This window comes from Mus musculus, chromosome 11, assembly GCF_000001635.26.
Source record: "Mus musculus strain C57BL/6J chromosome 11, GRCm38.p6 C57BL/6J".
Lineage (NCBI taxonomy): Eukaryota > Metazoa > Chordata > Mammalia > Rodentia > Muridae > Mus > Mus musculus.
This window is the reverse complement of record NC_000077.6, coordinates 69,598,728-69,619,115: the sequence shown is the minus strand read 5'-3', so window position 1 is coordinate 69,619,115 and position 20,388 is coordinate 69,598,728. Positions and strand designations below refer to the sequence as shown.

The following is a 20,388-nucleotide window of genomic DNA, read 5'->3' as shown; positions in this document are numbered from 1 at the left end:
TCTTCATTTGCCTAGAAATGACTACGTAGCGCTGGCCGGCCTCTAACCCACCGAGCTCTCTCTGCCTCAAGTGCTGAGAGTAAAGGAGAATGAAAGTGACTTTGGTTCTTAGCACACAGACCGAGAGGCTCACAAACGAAGCTCACAAACTCCAGCTCCAGAGGAACCAGCCTCTCTTCTGGCCTCATCCCGTAGACGTAGACACACAGTTTAAAATGAATTATTGCTGGCCTGGAACTCCTAATATGGACGAGGCTGACTCACAGAGATCCACCTGCCTCTGCCTCCCAAGTGATGGGATTAAACCAGTGTACAACCATGCCCAGCTAGAAATAGTTGTTCCTTTTTCATTATTTTTACCCTTCCTTAAAAAAAAGAAAAAAAAAAACCACAAATGTGTGTGTGTGTGTATGCATGTGTGTAATGTGCCTTTGTACATGTGTGCGAACATGTGTATGTGGTGGTCAGAAACAATTCTCAGGAGACATTTCCCTTCGTCTACTGTGTGGAGCGGGTGGTCTACACTGGGCCATCTCCACTCCCACCACTTTTTAGAATAGTCTTTCTGTGTGGTCCAGATTAGCCTTGAGCTCATGATTTTCCTGTCTCAGTCTCCCCAGTGCTTGGGTTATAGGCAGATTTCTTCTTAGTAGCCATGAAACACCCAGAGAGACAGTACTTTCTTGTGAGAGCAACCTCATAGGTCTGGGGAAACCAAGGGAGGCATTCATCTAGGATCCTGGGCATTCTGCCGACATTGTTTCAATCCTCATTCCCAGCAGCCCCATAGAAGAAGGATTATGTTCCTCTTTTAACGGACAAGGTCACTGAAGCACAAGGGTGACCGTGTGTCTCCCTAGGTCAGTCAGCAAGATATCTGGATTCCACACCTCAGCATTAGCCTTGACAGGATGCTAGTTAAACAGGGAGAACTGTTTCCAGATCTCAAGTGTACCTAGGCAGCCCCCCTCTGTGGGAGGACGGCTTGGAGGAGCCTCACTAGATAACAGTGAGGGAGAAGAGAAGAAATGTTCTTTATAGATCTCTTGGCTGCAGGGGATACTAGTGGAGGGACTCTGTCCCTCACCTCATTTGCCTTCAGAGGGGCCGCACGGTCAGGGTCAGTGTCCCTATCTCCTGCCCCCCTTCTTCCCCCAGAGCAACCTTTAACCCTCCACCACCCATGTGCGCCAGGTTACCTACCCCCACTGGTTTTCAGATAGTCTGAGCCACTGGGTGGATAGCTGCTAACTATGGAGAAGAGAGACTCTGTGGCCTTGCATTGGCGACTGCTTCTGCTGTTGCTACTACTGATGCCGCCTCCCACCCACCAGGGACGGGCCCTGAGACACATTGACCCTATCCAGGTGCAAGAAGGAGATAGAATTCTCAGCTTCTGTGTGCTTAAATGAGCTTCATCTTAGCCCTGCCTTTCCCCTTCCCCTTTCTCTCCTCCTCTGACCCTGGAACTGTACCTTTCTGTCTCTGAAATGTCTTTGGTCAGCTTTTTTTTTTTTTTTTTCCTGACAGAGTGCCCAGGACCCTCCTGCTAAGTACCTCAGCAATGGCCCAGGACAAGAGCCTGTCATGGTTATGACCATTGACCTCACCAAAATCAGCAAGTATGGGAGCCACTGGGCCTCTTAATCCAGTCCTCTGACCTCCTGTTCCCACCCCACCTGCTCTCTCCCTTCACCTATCCGTTTTCTCCCTGAATTCCTCTTCCCCCAACACTGGAAGCCCCCCACACCCCATATCCAGTCTTCCTTTCTGTGTCTTTCCAGACCCCATTCCTCCTTTGAGTTTCGAACCTGGGATCCAGAGGGAGTGATTTTTTATGGGGACACCAACACTGAAGATGACTGGTTCCTGCTGGGACTGCGAGCTGGCCAGCTTGAAATCCAGCTACACAATGCCTGGGCTCGGCTCACAGTAGGCTTTGGTCCTCGGCTGGACGATGGGAGATGGCACCCGGTAAGAGAACTCTGCCTTCGTGGGGAGGGGTCACCTTGATGTCATCTGGGGGAGAGCAGGAGTGTCCCTTCAGCCTGGTCGTCTGTCTCGGCGACACACAATCCCTGGGAAGTGGCTATTCTTGTCCTAGTTTCATCAGATGGGAATCCCAAGGCTGAGTCAGTATGTCAGTGACACAGTCTGAGTGAGCCAAGCACCCATGTTCCAGAGCATCTTCTTTCAGCTGTACTCGGCTGCCCGGAGACAGGGTCAGGACCCTCTCACTCTGCTTCTGACCACCTCCTGTAGGTGGAGCTGAAGATGAACGGGGATTCACTGCTGCTGTGGGTGGATGGGAAGGAGATGCTATGCCTGAGACAAATCTCTGCATCCCTGGCTGACCACTCCCAGCGCAGCATGAGGATTGCACTAGGGGGGCTCCTCCTCCCTACTTCCAAACTTCGGTTTCCGGTAACTATATCCCAGGGCTAAGCTGTGGAAATCTCAGTTCAGGTTTTAGGGAGAGGGAGGTCCATCCAGCAAAAGCTACATGGGGAAGAGCTAAACACTTATATTTCAGAGGAAATTTGCTATAGTTTTTGGGGCTCAGATGCCCTAATTCCACCTCCCAATAATTTCCTTTCCTTCCACTCCCACCCCCTTCAGCTCGTGCCTGCCCTGGACGGCTGTATTCGGCGAGATATCTGGCTGGGCCACCAGGCCCAGCTCTCAGCCTCTCCCCGCACTAGCCTGGGAAACTGTGATGTGGACCTGCAACCTGGACTGTTCTTCCCTCCAGGGACCCACGCAGAATTCAGTCTCCAAGGTGGACTTTTAAAAGTCTCTTTCTCCTCTATGGCCAGCTCTGCCTTCTGCTGTCTCTCTTTAACACTGTGCTCATCTCTCCATAAAACCCGTCTTAAGGCCTAAGAAGGATTCTCTCTCTCTCTCTCTCTCTCCCTCTCTCTCTCTCTCCCTCTCTCTCTCTCTCTAGACATTCCCCAGCCTCATGCAGACCCCTGGACCTTTTCTCTGGAGCTAGGATTTAAGCTGGTGGATGGCTCAGGACAACTCCTTGCTCTTGGAACAGGAACAAATTCTTCTTGGCTTAACATTCACCTCCAAAACCAAGTAAAGGGACAGGGTCGGATGCTGGCTGTATTTAGTGGATTATGGGAAAATGAGGCAAGGGGGGCTTTGAGGAGTAGAAAGGCTTAAGGGGAAATCCTGGGACATATCTTGTCATTGTCCACAGAATGCAAACAGCTTTTACCTAGAATGCATGTTTATTTCGGTCTGGAGATTTTTCACAGAAGGTCAAACCAGGAAACTGCATGGGAATATAGATCAGAGGCAAAATCACAGTAGCTAGTGGGACTGCAAGGCGGCTCGTTCTTTCCTGTCTTAATGCCCATCTCTGTCCCACCCATTGCAGAGCGTGGTTCTGTCTTCCGAGGCAGAACCTAAGGTAGTTTTACCCTTGGACGTGGGACTCCCTCTTCAGCTGACGCTGGATAGAGTCAAAGTGGTCTTGAGCCAAGGACCAAAGATGGAAGTCCTTTCTATGTCTCTTTTGAGACCTGCCTCCCTCTGGAGACTCTGGTCCCACCCTCAGGGCCATCTCTCCCTTGGGGCTTTACCAGGTAAGAGAAGGCCTTAGAAGTATGTTAGCTGAAGAAGAGAGAAGGTATTCTGAGGGGAACGAGATCACTGGGAGGAAAGAGAGGGGTGACTTGTGGGGTGTTGCTCAAGCACTGAGTGCCTGAGGCCTGTGGTTTTATAACTAGAAAATAAAAGTGGAATAGAAAGGGGGCAGGCTTGTGTGTGTGTGTGCGCGTGCACACACACACACACAATCAACAAACACTGGGGAGGCTCAGGCAGGAAGAGTGCATGTGCAAGGCTAGCCTGGGCTACATAGCAAAACTCAGTCTAAAAAAAGAAATCTTTAAAAGGGTGAGGAAATTATTGCGGAAATTCAGACTGTGGGGTGGGAGCTACGGGGTCTGAGCCATCCTGACGGTCTGCACCATCTTCCTCCTCTAGGAGAGAGTTCTTCTGCTTCCTTCTGCCTGAGTGACTTTTGGGTACAAGGACAGAGACTGGACATAGACCAGGCCCTGAGCAGAAGCCAGGACATCTGGACTCACAGCTGCCCCCAGAGACCTAGCAACGATACCCGCACCTCCCACTAGCCCCTTCTGAGAAGCAGACAAGGTGGTACACATCTTTAAAGCCAGGAGAGGTGAAGTTGGGAGAATCGGGACTTCAAGATTATCCTTGGCTACATAACATGTTTGAGACCAGCCCAGGCTACATGAAACCCTGTCTTTAAAAATAAAAAAAGAACTTTGGATGCAACTGATTTCATTTATTCAACAAATATTTGCTGTGCTCTGGTAGTGGACCAGACAGTGAGGCAAGCGGTGAGATGTATTGAAGAGCAAAACAGCCGTTCTTCCTTTGGATGCTCATGGAGCCACAGGAAAGGCGGGTTTGCTTCAAAGGGCAACAGATAGAAGGATAACTGGAAGATGTATGTGTGCGAAAGTGCACAGAGTCGACACGGCTACGACATAGCCAGGAAGGCAAGAGATTTTCCTGAGGATGTGGCGTCTTAGGCTGAGCCCCAGAAGCAGAGAAGCAGGAACAACGGACACACACACACACACACACACACCACTACTTTCTGGAAGCTGAGCGCCTACCTACCCTCTTCTTCAACACCCACACTCTGAGACTCCAGCTTCCCATCTCTCAAGTCGTATAGAAATTTGTTTCTCGCCGGGCATGGTGGCGCACGCCTTTAATACCAGCACTCGGGAGGCAGAGGCAGGCGGATTTCTGAGTTCGAGGCCAGCCTGATCTACAGAGTGAGTACCAGGACAGCCAGGGCTACAGAGAAACCCTGTCTCGAAAAACCAAAAAAAAAAAAAAAAAAAAAAAAAGAAAGAAAGTTGTTTCTCGGTCATTCCGGTCTTTGGCATGGCCACTGCTGTGCAGAGAAGGGGCAGCAGGGGGCGGAAGAGTGTCACACAGAGATAGGGCAGGAGTTCTGGGAAAGATTGGGAAGGAATAAAAAAGACCTCGGAGTGAAAAGCTTTCCTTGCCTGTGGGAGGCCCTGGGTTCAGTCTCCAGCATGGCCAAAACAGGAGACAAAAAGAGGGACGGAGGGGGTCAAAATAGCAACTCTCCTAGCTTCGTCTTTGTTGCTGTCCCAGAGGCGTTTGTATTTTTCCACTAAACAAACAAACAAAGTTTGTACTGGTTCCAACTGGAAAGAAAAGGCAGATTCAGAAAAAAATTCTGCCATCAAAGTGTTTCGGGAGGGATTGGGGCAGTTGTTCCCGCGGTAGAGTGCTTGTCTACCAGCGGGAAACCCATGGTAGGACCGTGCAACAAGGCGTAAAGTGGGCGTGGTGCGTGTAGGTGGAGAAGGACTTCCAGAAGTTCATGGCTATCCTCTAGAAGGAGGCCTTCCTGTACTGACATCGACCTGCAGGGTCTGTTTGTTTGGTTTTTGTGGTGCTGGGGATGGAACCAGAATGTGTACATGCTATGCCGCCCCCCCCCCCCACTCTCCCACTACCCGGATATCTGCAGCAGTCTGTTAAAAATCAAAACCGAATATGGTGGCCCTCACTCTCCAAGGGAACCTCAATGCCCAAGGCTCAGGCTCCAACTTTCAGCTCTTTTCGGATTCACTGTGTCCTAGCTGCCAAGGAGTCCTCGGGCTCCAGCCCTCCGTCCTGCCTCTGAGTCTCACTATGCAGCCCTTGCTGGTCTGGAACTTGAACTTGCTATGTAGACCATGCTGACCTCACATGAAGTCACAAAAATTCGCCTGACTCTGCCACAGGAGTGAGTGGACCGCTGTGCCCTTCCAGACCCAGTGAGAGTCCCAAGGCTCCAGCCTCCAATTTCTTTACTCTCTCTCTCTCTCTCTCTCTCTCTCTCTCTCTCTCTAAGTGATAAGAATAGAAGGTTTATTTTAAATTTATTTACTTATTTTTGTTGTGTCATCCATCCTACCTCCCATCCCTCACCTTCTGGCTGTCCTGAAACTCACTGTGTAAAACAGGCTGGCCTCAGATTCACAGAGATCCACCTGCCTCTGTTTCCTGGGTGCTGGGATCTAAGTCATACCTCCCCTCCGCCTCCATCTCCCCCATCTCTTTTTGAGAAAGGATTTCAAGTATTCCAGGCTGGCTTCAAACTGATATGTAGTCAAGGAAGACCTCGAATTGCCTCCCACCCATCCCTGCTCCTTCTGCCTCTAGCTCTTGAGTGCTGTAATTACAGGTGTGGGTAAACAAATTAGTTTTGTGGGGTACTAGAGAGAAACCCAGGGTTTCATGCATAGCAGACAAGCACTCAACCAACCACCAAGCTACATCCTCAGCTTCAGCCACCCAGTAACCCAAAGCCATGGGATCTCACTCCCTGGACCCACTATTCTCTTCCACAGAGATCAGCCAGGACCACCTTGATGACTCCAGACTGAGGAGGCCCTAGCAAAGCCCCTGTAGTGAAAGGCACAGAGCACACACCCCCAGCCTTGTTTTCCCCAACTTTGTTCCTGTAGGCTCTCCTCCACCCAGCCAGCAGTGTTGGCAGAAGAGTCTTCAGGAAATCTAGGGAGTCCAAATTCATTCTGATCTCTGGTTTGTGTTTAAGGTCAACTTTGGCCACCTGGGGCATGCTCATTCAACTGATAGATACTGTGTACCTACCACTGTTCTGGTTTCTGGACACTGGGGCCACTCTGGTCAAATGGACACATTCACAGTCCTTGGCAGGTGTGGCTCTCACAGTATGGTGGGAAGAGAACAGTTAACCCATATAGGAAATAAATAATGCCAGCCAATAGTGGGTGGCTCATGCCTGAAATCTCAGTCTTTGGGAGGCTAAGGCAAAAGGATAGCCTAGACTTTAGAGACCCTGCCTAAAAACTCAAAACAAACCAAAATAATACTTAGGTTGGTAGCTCAGTCTGTAATCCCAGCACTTGGGAGCAAGGATTTCAAAGGTCATCCTTAGCTACATAAATGGAAGTCTAATCTGGAGTACATGAGACCCTATCTCAAAAAACAAGGGGACTGAAGAGGTGGCTCAGAGGTTAAGAGCATTTGCTGTTTTTCCCAGAGGATTGAGATTCATTTCTCAGCACCCACGTGGTGGCTCACAGTGGTCTATGACTCCAGTTCCAAGGGACCCAACACCTCCTTTTAGCCTCTATGGGTACTGCACATACTTGGTGCATAGCCCTGCAGGCAAAAATATCTGTATACATTTTTTTTTTTAAATAAGGTTGGATGTGGTATGCATGCCTTTAATCCCACTACTTGGGAGGCAGAGGCAGGGGGATCCCTTGAGTTCAAGGCCAGTCTGGTCTAACTAAGCCAGCCAGAGCTACATAGTGAAAACTGTCTCAAAACAAAAACAAACAAAAACTAATAAAACAACTCCCCTAAAATGCACCATTTCAAAAGGTGACTATAGCCGGGCATGGTGGCACACACCTTTAATCCCAGCATTCCGGAGGCAGGGGCAGGCAGATTTCTGAGTTCAAGGCCAGCCTGGTCTACAGAGTTCCAGGATAGCCAGGGCTATACAGAGAAACCCTTCCTCGAAAAACCAAAAAAGAAAAAAAAAAAAAAAAGTAACTATAAAGGGAGTAAGAGCCAAGACTGGAGTAGAGGGAGGAAGGCAGAAACGTCCATGAAGTAATGTCACTGGAGTGGAGACCTAAGTAATGAGAGGTCACCCAGTGGATGTCTCAGGTGTTCGACCGCAGGGGATGGGTTGAAGAGTCTGAACAAAGGTGAGCATCCATCAAGGAGGGCTGAGTTCCGGGTGACTTTGTGTGCTCAGGCTGTTCCAGGGGCTCCTTCTCCTCCTCTGCCCCTACCCTGTGCTCTCCAGGACACTGTGCCCTCCACCTCTCTTCTGCTGCCTGCCCTAGATTCCAGGATTCCTGACCGCAGTCCAAGGCTGTCTACACTCTTTCATTAAGACTGACTTTGCTTTGACACAGACTTTGCCAAGCCCCCACCAAGGGCATCGACTGAGCCTGCTCAGCGTCCCTTGTCTTCTCCAGCACCCACCCCCCTCCAAAAGAAAACTTTCCAGATTTGGCAGCACATCCTGAAGCCATCAAGGCCTGGCCTACCCTACTGATTCCACCCTACCACGCTAGCCACTGCCTCTCTCCCCCTCCCTCCACCCCCTCCCTGCCCTCTGTCCCCCTCCTCTCTCTTCTCTCTCTCTCTTTCAGCTAACATTTATTAGCTGCAGACAGGATGCCAAGCACTGTGTTAGGTCATCCACAGAGATTCTAAGGATGAAGATGACCTGATAATGTCCCTGTAGTCCCTGAGTGTTTGAGAGAGATATGTATGTAAAATGCTATTTAAAACAAACAAACAACACAACTTTTTTTTTTTCTTTTGAAACAGTGTTTTATGTTGCCCAAGCTGGCTTCCTACTTTGTGCAGCTGAAGATGACCTGTGAATGCCTGATGCTACTGCCTCCACCCTTTGAGCACCGGAACTACTAGTGCCACCATGGCAAATGTAAGCATCTCCAGGACACAGTGCTTCCTAGGCAAACACTCTACCAACTGAATTACATTTCTAGGCGTCAGTATGCTTTCTTTATGTTTCTGCTTCTCCCCCCCACCACCCTAGGGGTTTTACTATATAGTTCTGGCTGGCCTGAGCTCACTAGATAGATCACCTCCGTGCCCCACTTTTATCTAGGATCATGGGTATGCTGAGAGAAGTGCTCTGACATCGAGATGCTATCCCAGCCCCTAACTGGGATAGCTAAAAGGAAAAACAAGTTCTGGTCCTGGTGGCACACACCTTTAATCCCAGCAATTGGGAGGCAGAGGCAGGCGGATTTCTGAGTTCGAGGCCAGCCTGGTCTACAGAGTGAGTTCCAGGACAGCCAGGACAGAGAAACCCTGTCTCAACAAACCAAAGTAAATAAATAAAGGAAGGAAGTAAGGAAGTGATATCTTCCCCACAACCCAGTGATATCTACAGGAAACCTAGATATTAATTTCATCAAGGTATATCAAAGGAATGAACTATATTACATTGTGTGAAATTGAACAAATGATTGTAACTGTCAGTCTCTACCATTTTTTTTAGACTGAGTTTAATTCTATAACTTTGGCTGTCCCAGAACTCACTAGATAAACCAGGCTGGTATTGAACTCACAGACATCTACATTACTCTGTCTCTGGGGGTGCTAAAAGATTTGATAGAATCATTTAGGTAAAAACATCTACTACAGTACTTGGCATATGAAAAGTGCCCAAGATGTGTGCTCTATTGTTGTTGGGTTTTTTTTTTTTTCTTTATTTAAGTCTCCTTTAGTTCTTGATGAGTACATTTGAGGCTGCTAAGTCTAGAGAACCAGGGGAGGGAGGGGATGTCACTGGGTTGAGCCTGGGGCAGACAGAGATGAAGGAAGGTAGATTGCGGAGGCTCCTTGGGTCACGTGATGAAAGGGCTGGTGTGTCCTGCTGAGAGTCTGGGCTCCATGTGGTCTGTGAAGAACGTTTCTGTTTTATCTAACTGTTTTGTTTTGTTTCAGTTGTGATAAAATACAAGCAACGTAGAAATCACCATCCTAACCACTGGGGCGGTTGGTCTTAGTACCTCACGCATGCAAGGCAAGCGCTCCACCATGGAGCTGTACCAGAAGGTTCCTTTCAGCTTGTAAAAACTAAGCTTTCTTAGTCTCTGTCTTTGCAAAATTCCATCTTGTTTAACTCATTCGTTTAAATTCTGGACTCAGGGCTGGGTGGCTCAGTAGGTACCAAGCTGCTAGCGAGCATGGCTGGCTGAGTTTCATTCCTAAGGCTCACATAAAATATGTGGAGAGAACTAACTCCCACAAGTTGTATTCTGACTTCTGCATACACACACACACACACACACAGATTGGGGGTGGGGTAAATAATGGTAATAAAGGTTAAATAGGAGGGTATGAAGGAGCATAGACCTTTGACTGTGGACTGTCTCTGCCTCTGGGACAGAGCGGAGGGGTAGCCATCTAACTCCTTCCTCTCTGGACATTCTGAATGGAGGCAGATTCCAAAAGAAGAGTTTTTTCTCCTCTTGCTCCTCTTTTGCTTGGGATTGAACCCAGGGCTCTGTACATAGAAGAAAGCATCGTGCCTATGAGCTGTAGCCCCAGCCTTAAGGTTTGCCCCTAGGTCCATCACAGACTCTTCTGGATCTCCCCCTTCTCAGCTTGTCTCCCTCTGAGTATGGGTCAGGCATTCAATATAGAACTCCTCCCTCCCTCCCTCCCTCCCTCCCTCCCTCCCTCCCTCCCTTCTACCCCCTCCTTACCTATAGAGGACATAAGAAAGGGAGCGTCCGGCATCCTACTCTGTGACCTATCTCTAGTGCCCAGAAGGTATTCACCCCCTCTTTTCTAAGAAAGTGAGCTTAGGCTGTATTTGCCATGGTGTGTGTGTGTGTCTGTGTATGTGTGTGTGAGTGTCCATTTTAGGGTTCTCTTTTAGCATTCTTCCATTGGACAGACCAAGCTGCTTTCCTGGCGCTTCTTGCAGAAGAAGCCATTCCATATTTGAGCTGAATTCAGCAACCAGCACTATCTTAAGATAAAGGTCTACTCTCAAAGAGCATAGAGTCAGCTGGGCATGGTGGCGTATGCCTTTAATCCCAGCACTCGGGAGGCAGAGGCAGGCAGATTTCTTAGTTCGAGGCCAGCCTGGTCTACAGAGTGAGTTCCAGGACAGCCAGGGCTATACAGTGAAACCCTTCTCACAAAACAAAAGAAAACAAAGCATAGAGTCTAGGGTGGGGGAGGCAGTTCAGTGGTATTTGCCAGTTACATTTAGGGCCCTGGGTTTTGGGCCTCAGCACTGGGGTGGGGAAGGGGAAGTTTACAATGTAATTGCATAGGCAGAGCATACAAATAAGTTCACGTTCCATGTGCTCAAGAGGGAAACTCAGGTGCCAGCCATGATCCTTTTCTTTGCCTTATCCTGTTGTTTACTCGCCCTACTTCTGGACTAGGTCTTTAATTCATTCTCGTATCTCCATCTTCCACCTTGATGTCCTTGTTCAAGTCAGTCGCCTCTCTTACCTAGAATACTTACATGCTGTAGTGTCTCCTAACTGCCCTTGCTTCTTGTGGCCTTCACACACACACACACACACACACACACACACACACACACACAAGGGTAATATATCTTTATTTTATTCTTTGAGAATTTTTTGCACATATACAATGTATTTTAATAATATCTACTCACATTCTTCTCCAACTCCCTTGGGATGACACCCACCCAAACACACACACACACACACACACACACACACAGAAGCTTTATTTTTGTGACATGATTTCTCTATTAGCCCAGGCTGGCTTCAAACATTATCCTCACACCTTCAGTTTGGGCTACTAGCATGGATTAACATATCTGGCTCTTCTTTCTGCTGCCTCCTCCTCCTCCTCCTCCTCCTCCTCCTCCTCTTCCTCCTCCTCCTCTTCCTCCTTCTTCTTCTGAGTTAGGGTCTTGTTATGCTGTCCTGAATGACCTTGAACTCCTGACCTCAATCAATCCTTTTACCCCAGGATCCCAGGTAGCTGAGTCCAGATATGGCCAGCATGCCTGGAAGATCCATTAAACTTAATTATGTCATTTCACAATGCTAGAATTACTTCCGTGATACTTGGAGTAAAATTGGAATTACAGTCAGACATAGTCATGAACACCTATAATTTCAGCAGAGGAAGGCAACCCTGGAGCTGGATATGGTGGTACACACCTGCAATCCCAGTATTCAGGAGTGGAAACCACCTTGGCTGCTTCAGACCAGTGTCCCAGACCAGCCTCAGATAAACAGGATCCTGTCTCAAGAAAAGAAAAATAAAAACCAACCAACCAACCAACCAAACAAACAAACAAAACACATTACTAGCATCACCGAGAGTAATAAAATATCATAGTGGCATATTTTTATAAACCCAGAATGTGGGGGGCAGAGGCAGGAGCATCTCTTCAAGGCTAGCCTTGTGTACAGGATCCACATGGTAGAAGAAAAAAACCAATTCCTCTAAGTATGGACTGTGGTGTTCCTGCCACAGAAAGAAATAAAGATAATGGCCTTCTTCCTCTTCCTCTTCCTCTTCCTCTTCCTCTTCCTCTTCCTCTTCCTCTCCTTCTCCTTCTCCTTCTCCTTCTCCTTCTCCTTCGATTTATTTATTATTATATGTAAGTACACTGTAGCTGTCTTCAGACACACAAGGTCAGATCTCATTATGGATGGTTGTGAGCCACCATGTGGTTGTTGGGATTTGAACTCAGGACCTTCAGAAGAGCAGTCAGTGCTCTTAACTGCTGAGCCATCTCTCCAGCCTGCCCCTCTTCTTCTTAAGCTATTGGGCTGCAACATCACTCCAAGGGAACCCAGGTTCCAGAGCTGGGGCATCAGGTGTAGGTGCTCCAGCAAGCGTGGGCTGGAGATCAGACCTGGTGGGGAGGGGCGGCTGGAAGGCAGGACCCATGCAGACCTGGCTGTAGATCAGGGACACAGGGAAATTTTGGGGCTCAAACAAGTTTGGAAAGATGGCAGGGACCCTGGTCATGGAGAACAGGTAGGTTGGACAAAGGAGCCAGTGGAACCGAGAAGAAGGGCGTCCTGTGGTGGCTTCTATCCCTCTCTATGTTCTAGTTTCTAGGCTCTTTCTTGGTGTCTGGCGCTTGCTTTTCTTTATTCCTCTCACATTCAGCCCTCTGTTCCGGAGGCTTTCGAAGTAACTCTATCTTAGTCTCTTTTTAAATTCCCTGCCCCGGGCCCCCCACTTTTGAGTACGTATCAGCTCGTCTTTCAGTTTGAGCCTCTCAGGAGGTGTTCTCTTCTTTAGGTCTACCCAGACTCTCACCCTCTTGTCTTCTTTTCCAATCTTGTTTCAGTACTGTACCTGGGGTCTGGGGTAGGAAGAACCCGCTAGGACCAAAAAAAAAAAAAAAAAAAAAAAAAAAAAAGGCGCCAGGGGGCGGGTCCAATCCATCTTCATTTGCATATGTATGAGGTCTCCTGAGCGAGCAACGAAGAGGCGGGGTTCCTGAGGGGTGGGTGGGAAGGGGGCGGACACCCTCAGAGTCACAGACTATAAAGACTGTGCGCAGGGTTCGCGCTCCCCGCACTGCTGAGGAGCGGAGCCTCCGATTGGGGGGCCCCTATCCTTGTCTTTCCCCCACAACTGCTTGTCCCCGCCCCAGCTCCCACTGGCTGGGCCAACTGTGGTGTGGCTGTCGCCGTTTGTCGGAGGAGCCTTAATCGGCCACCTGCCGCGTTCTACAGCCTCTTTGCATCTCGGATTTCGGGGCGGCTCCCTCCCCCATCTTTCCCTGCTTCTTTGCACCCCGCTTTTTCTGCGTTTCGCTCGAATTTTGGAGCCGTCTGGTTTTGCACCCCTTTTTGTTTTGCTTCTAGGCGGTGTGTGGGGTGAAGGTGCCTCGGCATCCCTTTCCCTGGTTATCTTTCCCTGTTTTGACAGCCCCCCTTTCTATCGCAGTCGGGGGGCCTAGCCTCGGTGCACCTTCGCCGCACTGCCAGCAGACCACAGTGCGTGGCTGTGCACCCCGGAATTTGCAGCAGCTGTATATCTGACTGGAGTCTCCCTGCCTCGCTCCCGCGCGCATTTGGTGCGTGGAGGGCTTCAGCGCGCGACGCCCCGGCTTCTCCGCAGCCCCCAGCAGCGCGCCGGGACTCGCCCCGTGCCTCCAAGATGGTCATCCAGAAAGAGAAGAAGAGCTGCGGGCAGGTGGTTGAGGAGTGGAAGGAGTTCGTGTGGAACCCGCGGACGCACCAGTTCATGGGGCGCACCGGGACCAGCTGGGGTACGCGGGGCTGGCGCGGGAAAGGTGGTAGCTGACCGCTCGGCGATGCCTTTGGGGCGCAGGGTCCCGCGGGCGTCGCCCCAGCTCCCCTGCCGGGTCCCTGGCGTCCAGCCCCCACTGTCGGGCTTTGGATCGGGAGGGGCCCCGAATCAGCGGTCTAATCTCTCTGACTGGCCGCTGCGGAGGCGGAGAAAGTAGGTCACTGCCGCCTGCCCGCCCCCCGCGGAGCCCCCTCGGGCGGGGGGTCGCGGGCTCTGCGCGCGTGTCCGTGCCACGGCGCTCCCGCTCCGGCTCAGGCCCTGCGGCTGCACACGGTCATCATCCCTCTCCCCGAAGAGTGCCCTAACTCTCCCTCTGGCTCTCACTAGCTAGCCAACCTCGTTTATTTTTAGCTCTCACCCACCCCCTTGGACCCTGGGAACATTCATGAGGAGGCGGATCTGGCAGGGGGGTCTTGGGAGGGGGGGTTCTTAACAGCGGAAGTTGTTTGTCTGTATTCCACCATTGGGCGTTTGGAGTCCTCTGTGGCTGCTTTGTGGGTGGGGGGCTGCCAGGAGGGATGGTATTTTTCCAGGCTTGAGGTTTTCAGATGTCAGAGGTGGAGGGAGTAATGGTCACTGTGCTGATATGGGTACATCCTCAGGCAGGGTGTTTACATGGGACTCAGATGCCTTGGAAGAACTCTCTACCCTTACCTCATGGGTGTGCAAGGACTTAGGTAGTCAGGGGCTGCTGATGGGTACCCGGTGAGGTAAGGGTGACTGACAGTCTTGCAAGACAGTGCCAAGCTGGAGAATTGAAGCACAAGGGATTCTGTGTGACATAATTTACGACATATCCACATCGATTGGACACAGTCTTCATCAGACCACCCACCTGAGGCTTAGGGGACCATGAAAGGAGATCAATGCAGCCCTTGTCCTCAAGGAACCCAAGACCCTGTGGGATGTGAAGGATCAACGATGGATGCTTGGGCTACTCAGAAGCCTCCACAGAGGAACTGTCTTCTTAGGTAGAAAGACTGAGAGTTCAGGGAGATTGGAACAGCATGTCCTCCTCACTGGAGGCTTAGGATAGGAGTCCTGAGAGATGATGTCCAGGGAAGGCTTCTAGGAGATTCTGTCTTCTCCTTGACTCTGGCCAAGATCCTGTGTGAGTTAAAGGTGGGGGTGACTGCTGGGCCATTAGCCCCTCATTTCAGGGGCTGCTTCCTCAGGGCGAGAGACAGACAGACAGACAGACAGATCTTGCTACCTGAGTCCTCTGAGGTGATAAGAATTTGGCTGAGAGTGCTGCGCAGTTACCAGGTTGCATCCAGATCCTTGTGCTCTGAGACGGCTCTAACTTCGAGTTCCGATACGGCAGGAACAGATGCTGCCTTTTCAGGACCGTGCAGGGTTGAGAAGTTGGAAATGCATTAGCCGCAGAATGACAGTGGCCTATTCTTGGAGTTGTCACAACAACTACAGTTTAGGTCTCTTGTGGCCTCCAAAAGGTCAGACTTCACTGTGCCCCAGGAGGAGTCTGGGAGTCAGGGCTGGAGCTGGACCCTGCCTGTTTCCAGCTTGTTTCCTTTAGCTCCCAGGGGAAGGCTCTAAGATATCCTGTCGCTCCTTGGCCTATCCCCGTACACAGCTTGAGAGGAAGGAGGAAGAGAGGGGTTGGTGGAAGATGTGGGAGCTGCTGACTCTAGTTCCTCTATCCTAGCCTTCATCCTCCTCTTCTACCTCGTCTTCTATGGTTTCCTCACGGCCATGTTCAGCCTCACCATGTGGGTAATGCTGCAGACCGTCTCTGACCATACCCCCAAGTACCAGGATCGACTGGCCACACCAGGTGAGAGAAGAGTAGTTTTCCCCTTACCGGTCACTGGAACTACTGTGTCCTTAAGGCCTCACAAGGAACGTATAGTTCTTTCCAGGAGTTGGAGTGGGGAGTTCTTGAACTTGGCCTTCCTTCCCATGCCCTGCAGCCGGGAGTCATGTGATTTGGAGACGTGGCAGATGCCACAGGAGATTGCTCTCCCAGGAAGGCAGTTTCAGATCTTTGCCCCCACCTGACCCTGGTGTTCTTCATATCTGTCCATTTCCCTTGATGTGTTTCTCTTCATCTTATGTGACTCTCTAGTCTTCTCTCCTGTTGGCTCTAGGCTTGATGATTCGACCCAAGACTGAGAACCTTGATGTCATTGTCAACATTAGTGACACTGAAAGCTGGGGTCAGCATGTTCAGAAGCTCAACAAGTTCTTGGAACGTGAGTGTGGGGCTAGTCCAGGACCTTGGGGGAAGGAATCCAGGACCCTGGAAGTGAGACATTTGGCCTCTGACCTTCTCTGTCTGCCTCCCACCTCCTAGCTTACAACGACTCCATCCAAGCACAGAAGAATGATGTCTGCCGTCCAGGGCGATATTATGAGCAACCTGATAATGGGGTTCTGAACTACCCAAAACGTGCCTGCCAGTTCAACCGGACCCAACTGGGCGATTGCTCTGGCATTGGGGACCCTACCCACTATGGTTACAGCACCGGGCAGCCCTGTGTCTTCATCAAAATGAATCGGGTACCCATGATATTGGTCTCCCGGGGAGGATGGAGGAGGGAGCTGGGGCCACCATCTGTTTACTAATGTGTCCTTTCATTGGGGTTAATGGGCATTAAAGAGATTTTTGGTAGTTTGTTTTAAGAGGTGGGGCTATTGGAAGCTAAGCCCCAGAGCTGAAAGGCTAGACGCCAAGATGTGGCAACTTCTTCTAAATCCACCCTCCCTCCTTTCTCTAGGTCATCAACTTCTATGCAGGGGCAAACCAGAGCATGAATGTCACTTGTGTTGGCAAGGTGAGTGTGGGGGCCCTCCTTACCTGCCCACCTGGTTAGACTTCCTGGTTTCTGAGTGCTTCACCCATATCTCCCTATCTTTTTGTGCTTTCAGAGGCCACAGCACTATAGGGACAAGGGGGTAAGAGTGGGCGCCTATGCAGTTTTAGCTCTAAGAGGCTCTTAGCCCTATTGCTTCTCTCTAGGATAAAGAGAGCCTGCTGTCCTGGAGATAGACCTATCCCTTCCTGCACCAAAGCTCTGACCTCTGGTTCCTTCCCTGTCAACTTTTTCTTACATCTCAGTTGTCTGGGTTTCTTCCACTCTCCCATCATGCCTTGTTTCTCAGTTCCCTCAGTCTGCTAGCTACTGCTCAGTTAGCACCCTTTGCTACAACTAGTTGTCCTTGGAACCCTGCAGCCAACTCTGTCCTCTCTAGAAACTCTCCTCCTTCCCACTGAGCCTTGACTGTTTATCTGTTCTTTCTTGGCTCTGCTCCAGAGACTGATTCCCAAGGACGGGGTAAGAACTTGGGGATTGATGGTGGAGTTAGAAGGCCCTCACCGTGTTGTCAGCACCCTTAGAAGACCTAGTCTGATGGGAGATAGGCCACCCCTATCTGCAGACATGCAGATAGGAACATGTGTGCATGCGCACACACAAATGCACACACAGCTACCTGAGCAGATGCACAGCTCAAAGAAAACAAGTTTGACAGGGATAATTTGGGATGAAGGAGGTACAGAAGGAAGTCTTGTGAGCGCTTCCAGGTGCCTGCTGTTCCTAACATCCTCTCCCCTTAACCTTCCTGCACCCCCACAGAGAGATGAAGATGCTGAGAACCTTGGCCACTTTGTCATGTTCCCTGCTAATGGCAGCATTGATCTGATGTACTTTCCCTACTATGGCAAAAAGTTCCATGTAAGTCCCACCTCGGAAGGTCCTTGACGGTGGCTCCTGAATGAAAAAATGGTGTTCTTGGGAAAGACGCCAAGGTACCAGAGGCTTACGTTTTTTTCTTCTCCTGGCCCAGGTAAACTATACTCAGCCTTTGGTGGCTGTAAAGTTCCTGAATGTGACCCCCAACGTGGAGGTGAATGTTGAATGCCGCATCAACGCTGCCAATATTGCCACAGACGATGAGCGGGACAAGTTCGCTGGCCGTGTGGCCTTCAAACTCCGGATCAACAAAACCTGAGGCTCCCCACCCCCACCCGCCCACACTCTCCTGTGGATGCTTCTGGAATGTCCTTGACCCTGCCTGATCCCTCCCTCACCCACCCCAAAGGTATTTTTTATAATAGAGCTATGACTTGTCTGAGCCTCACACCCTTTCCTCAACTTCTCTACCTAGCCTGATGCCCACACAATTTCCAACATCTTCCAACCTTAGCTTAGCCAGAGACAGAGAGGAGTCGGGAGTTTTCTAGTTCGGGAACCGGAGTTGTCACTCAGCGACAGAGGACTTGCCTAGCAAGCACGAGGGCCTCAGCATTGTTGGAGGTTTTCTAGTTTGAGTTTATGAATGAGATGCCCTTACAGCTCCTGTTTCAGTTTCTACTCCCATCCCCTTAGAGGTACAGGAAATGGTCTCATCCACCCAGCCTCTACCCCACAGATCCCTCGAACCCGTTTCAGCCACTTGCTTCCCAGGGGTGAACACTGTCCTTCTTCCTTTTACAAGGTTCTAGCCACTTTCCTTTCATCTCTTCACACTTCTGTCACCATAGCCAGTATCTTGGTGGCTTTGACTTCTGGTTCCTCCAGCAGTTCTGCCCTCTCCTCTCCCTGATCCCTCTCCCTCTGAAAAGCTGCCATTTGTAGCTCAGTACAAGTTGGTTCTGTGGCCTTTTCCGTCCTTCCTGATACATCCTGCTTCTCCCCCAACTGTGACTCCAAAGGATGACTGGAAGAGAAGTCTTTAATTCTTCTAGAAAATTCTCTAGTAGGCTTAGACTTTTAACTTCTTCCTGGTCCCTCCTGTCATCCAAACGGCTCCTACTCAGGCGGGCTTGACCTGCTCTGAATATCCACTTTGTTTTTTAACTGATGGCTCCCTTCCCCCACTGGCCTTCCCAGAATATCTTTCAAATTCTCCTTCCCAGGGAGCTCTGTGGGGGAGGGGCCGCTGTCTTGGCTCTATCCCCAGCAGCCACCTTGGAAACGTCAGCTGGCTGGGGGGACTCCCTAAGCCCAGATCTACCCACCCCCATCCTCTCTCTGGCTACTCCTTGCAAGTTGCTAACTGGTCACTAAGGTCTTCCCTTTCTGCATGCCAGCCTGAAAGCGTCAGACACCCTCCTCCAGCTCAGCTCTGAGTTTCTTTGCTCCGCCTCCTTCAAACTCTTTTGCCTTTAAAAAACAAACAAACAAACAAACAACCCTATGACATCCCTAGAATGTTGCGAAAGAGCCCCCTGCTCCAAGTTTTCGTCCATCAGAGCAGCATATTCCTCTAGTCTCTCTGCTTCTCTTTAATCCTTTCCAATCTCCTCTTCACCGCAGCCCCCACGTCCCACCCTCAAGTGGCTCCTTCCCTCTTTCCTCCCGCTGGATCTGTGTCTCTTCCCTTTGGGTATCCAGGTCTTCCTGCCCCTTCATCTTCCCAGTGGTCTCCTTCTGCAGTTATTTAATGCCTGTGTCAGATCTACTGTAAAAAGAGGGTAAAGTACAATAAACTGAGAGCGATTATATATATAAATGTATATCATACACAGAGCCCTGTGTGTGCTTGTCTTTTTCTGAGAATTTGGAAGAGCTCTGAGAAACAACTGGAGGGTGGATTTGGGTGATACTGGGTTATGCACCACGCCTTGAGCAGGGGCTTTCATTTTGACCTCTGCCCTCCAGTGGCCAAACATCAGTTCCCTTCCCTTTCGACGCCATTAAACGGATGCAGTGTGTCGAGGTTTATAAAGTGCCTCTGTGGGTTTTAGGCACCATGAGTACACACTTAGGAAGGCGGCAGAGTCCGTGGCCCCAGTTTAACAGACGCAAAAGAAGGGGATGAGAAACAAGATTGAGACCTGTGTGCTCCCAGGAAGGAGAGCCAGCGGGTGACAGACAGTGATCTGTTGCCAGGGGCTCCAGGGGGACTTCTCTCAGAGGAGAAGGCACCTGGGCTGGGACTTCAGTTTAGGAGACCAGATTTGAAAATGCTTTTGAGACAGATTCATTGACTAGATGAAGCTGATTCTAACGTATAAAAACTAGGAACTGTAGGGTTCAAAAATTTTTTTTCTTTTTTATTTCAAACTTAAGGTATTTCTCCTGTTTCAGCTCTCTGAGTGCTAAGGTGCATCACCGTACCCAGCCAGGATCCTGATCTATATAGGAGAAGGAATGTATTCTTCATAGCTGAATGTTACATTTTATTTTGGCCTCCATGATGCTGTGCATGCATGCATATGTACACGTTACCGTTCTAAGCAAATCCTAAGACCAATTCATTGCCAAAGCCGGCTGGCCTGGACTCCTAGTCCTCTGAGCTTTCCTTCCTGAATACAGGGATTGCAAGTGTGTGCCAGCCCCTAACTTCAATTTTTATTTAAAAAAAAAAAAAGAAATGATGTATCTGCATGTGCGTCTGAGTGTGGGTTTGTGTACGTGGGTGCACTGACTGAGGAGGCCAGAGGTTTGGCTCCCCTGGAGCTGCAGTTACAGGAGTTAGGGGCACTTGTGAGCTGTCTTACATGAGTGCTGGGCAAGAAGCACAGGT

At 50.0% G+C, this 20,388-nt stretch overlaps 2 protein-coding genes across 5 annotated transcripts; both read left to right on the top strand.

Moving 5' to 3' along the window:
* Positions 1-1,089: 1,089 nt before the first annotated feature.
* Shbg (sex hormone binding globulin) lies at positions 1,090-8,834 on the top strand. 3 transcript variants are annotated; one of them, XM_011248837.3, is made up of 9 exons: positions 1,095-1,367; positions 1,531-1,622; positions 1,785-1,974; positions 2,263-2,424; positions 2,620-2,779; positions 2,948-3,084; positions 3,389-3,596; positions 4,000-4,826; positions 8,413-8,831. In XM_011248837.3, the coding sequence occupies exons 1-8, from the start codon at positions 1,254-1,256 to the stop codon at positions 4,146-4,148; spliced, it is 1,212 nt and encodes a 403-aa protein (XP_011247139.1). In that variant the 5' UTR covers positions 1,095-1,253; the 3' UTR covers positions 4,149-4,826; positions 8,413-8,831. The 3 variants fall into 3 exon arrangements, with proteins under 3 accessions (XP_011247140.1, XP_011247139.1, NP_035497.1); XM_011248838.3 differs by lacking the exon at positions 2,263-2,424 and having other exon boundaries at positions 1,090-1,367; positions 8,413-8,834; NM_011367.2 differs by lacking the exon at positions 8,413-8,831 and having other exon boundaries at positions 1,211-1,367; positions 4,000-4,300.
* A 4,303-nt stretch (positions 8,835-13,137) lies between these two features.
* On the top strand, positions 13,138-19,388 carry Atp1b2 (ATPase, Na+/K+ transporting, beta 2 polypeptide). 2 transcript variants are annotated; one of them, XM_017314232.2, is made up of 7 exons: positions 13,138-15,007; positions 15,563-15,691; positions 16,005-16,109; positions 16,211-16,416; positions 16,635-16,691; positions 17,493-17,591; positions 17,704-19,388. In XM_017314232.2, the coding sequence occupies exons 2-7, from the start codon at positions 15,610-15,612 to the stop codon at positions 17,866-17,868; spliced, it is 714 nt and encodes a 237-aa protein (XP_017169721.1). In that variant the 5' UTR covers positions 13,138-15,007; positions 15,563-15,609; the 3' UTR covers positions 17,869-19,388. The 2 variants fall into 2 exon arrangements, with proteins under 2 accessions (XP_017169721.1, NP_038201.1); NM_013415.6 differs by having other exon boundaries at positions 13,156-13,855.
* The last annotated feature ends 1,000 nt before the right edge of the window (positions 19,389-20,388 follow it).

Bases quoted from the DNA above. Each gene is read 5' to 3' on its own strand.
- Atp1b2 (NM_013415.6), top strand. From the start codon at position 13,744: ATGGTCATCCAGAAAGAGAAGAAGAGCTGCGGGCAGGTGGTTGAGGAG. The intron at 16,417-16,634 runs GTACCCATGATA...TCCTTTCTCTAG, and splicing joins TCTTCATCAAAATGAATCGG to GTCATCAACTTCTATGCAGG. The intron at 17,592-17,703 runs GTAAGTCCCACC...CTCCTGGCCCAG, and splicing joins ACTATGGCAAAAAGTTCCAT to GTAAACTATACTCAGCCTTT.
- Shbg (XM_011248837.3), top strand. From the start codon at position 1,254: ATGGAGAAGAGAGACTCTGTGGCCTTGCATTGGCGACTGCTTCTGCTG. The intron at 1,975-2,262 runs GTAAGAGAACTC...CACCTCCTGTAG, and splicing joins ACGATGGGAGATGGCACCCG to GTGGAGCTGAAGATGAACGG. The intron at 2,780-2,947 runs GTGGACTTTTAA...CTCTCTCTCTAG, and splicing joins CGCAGAATTCAGTCTCCAAG to ACATTCCCCAGCCTCATGCA.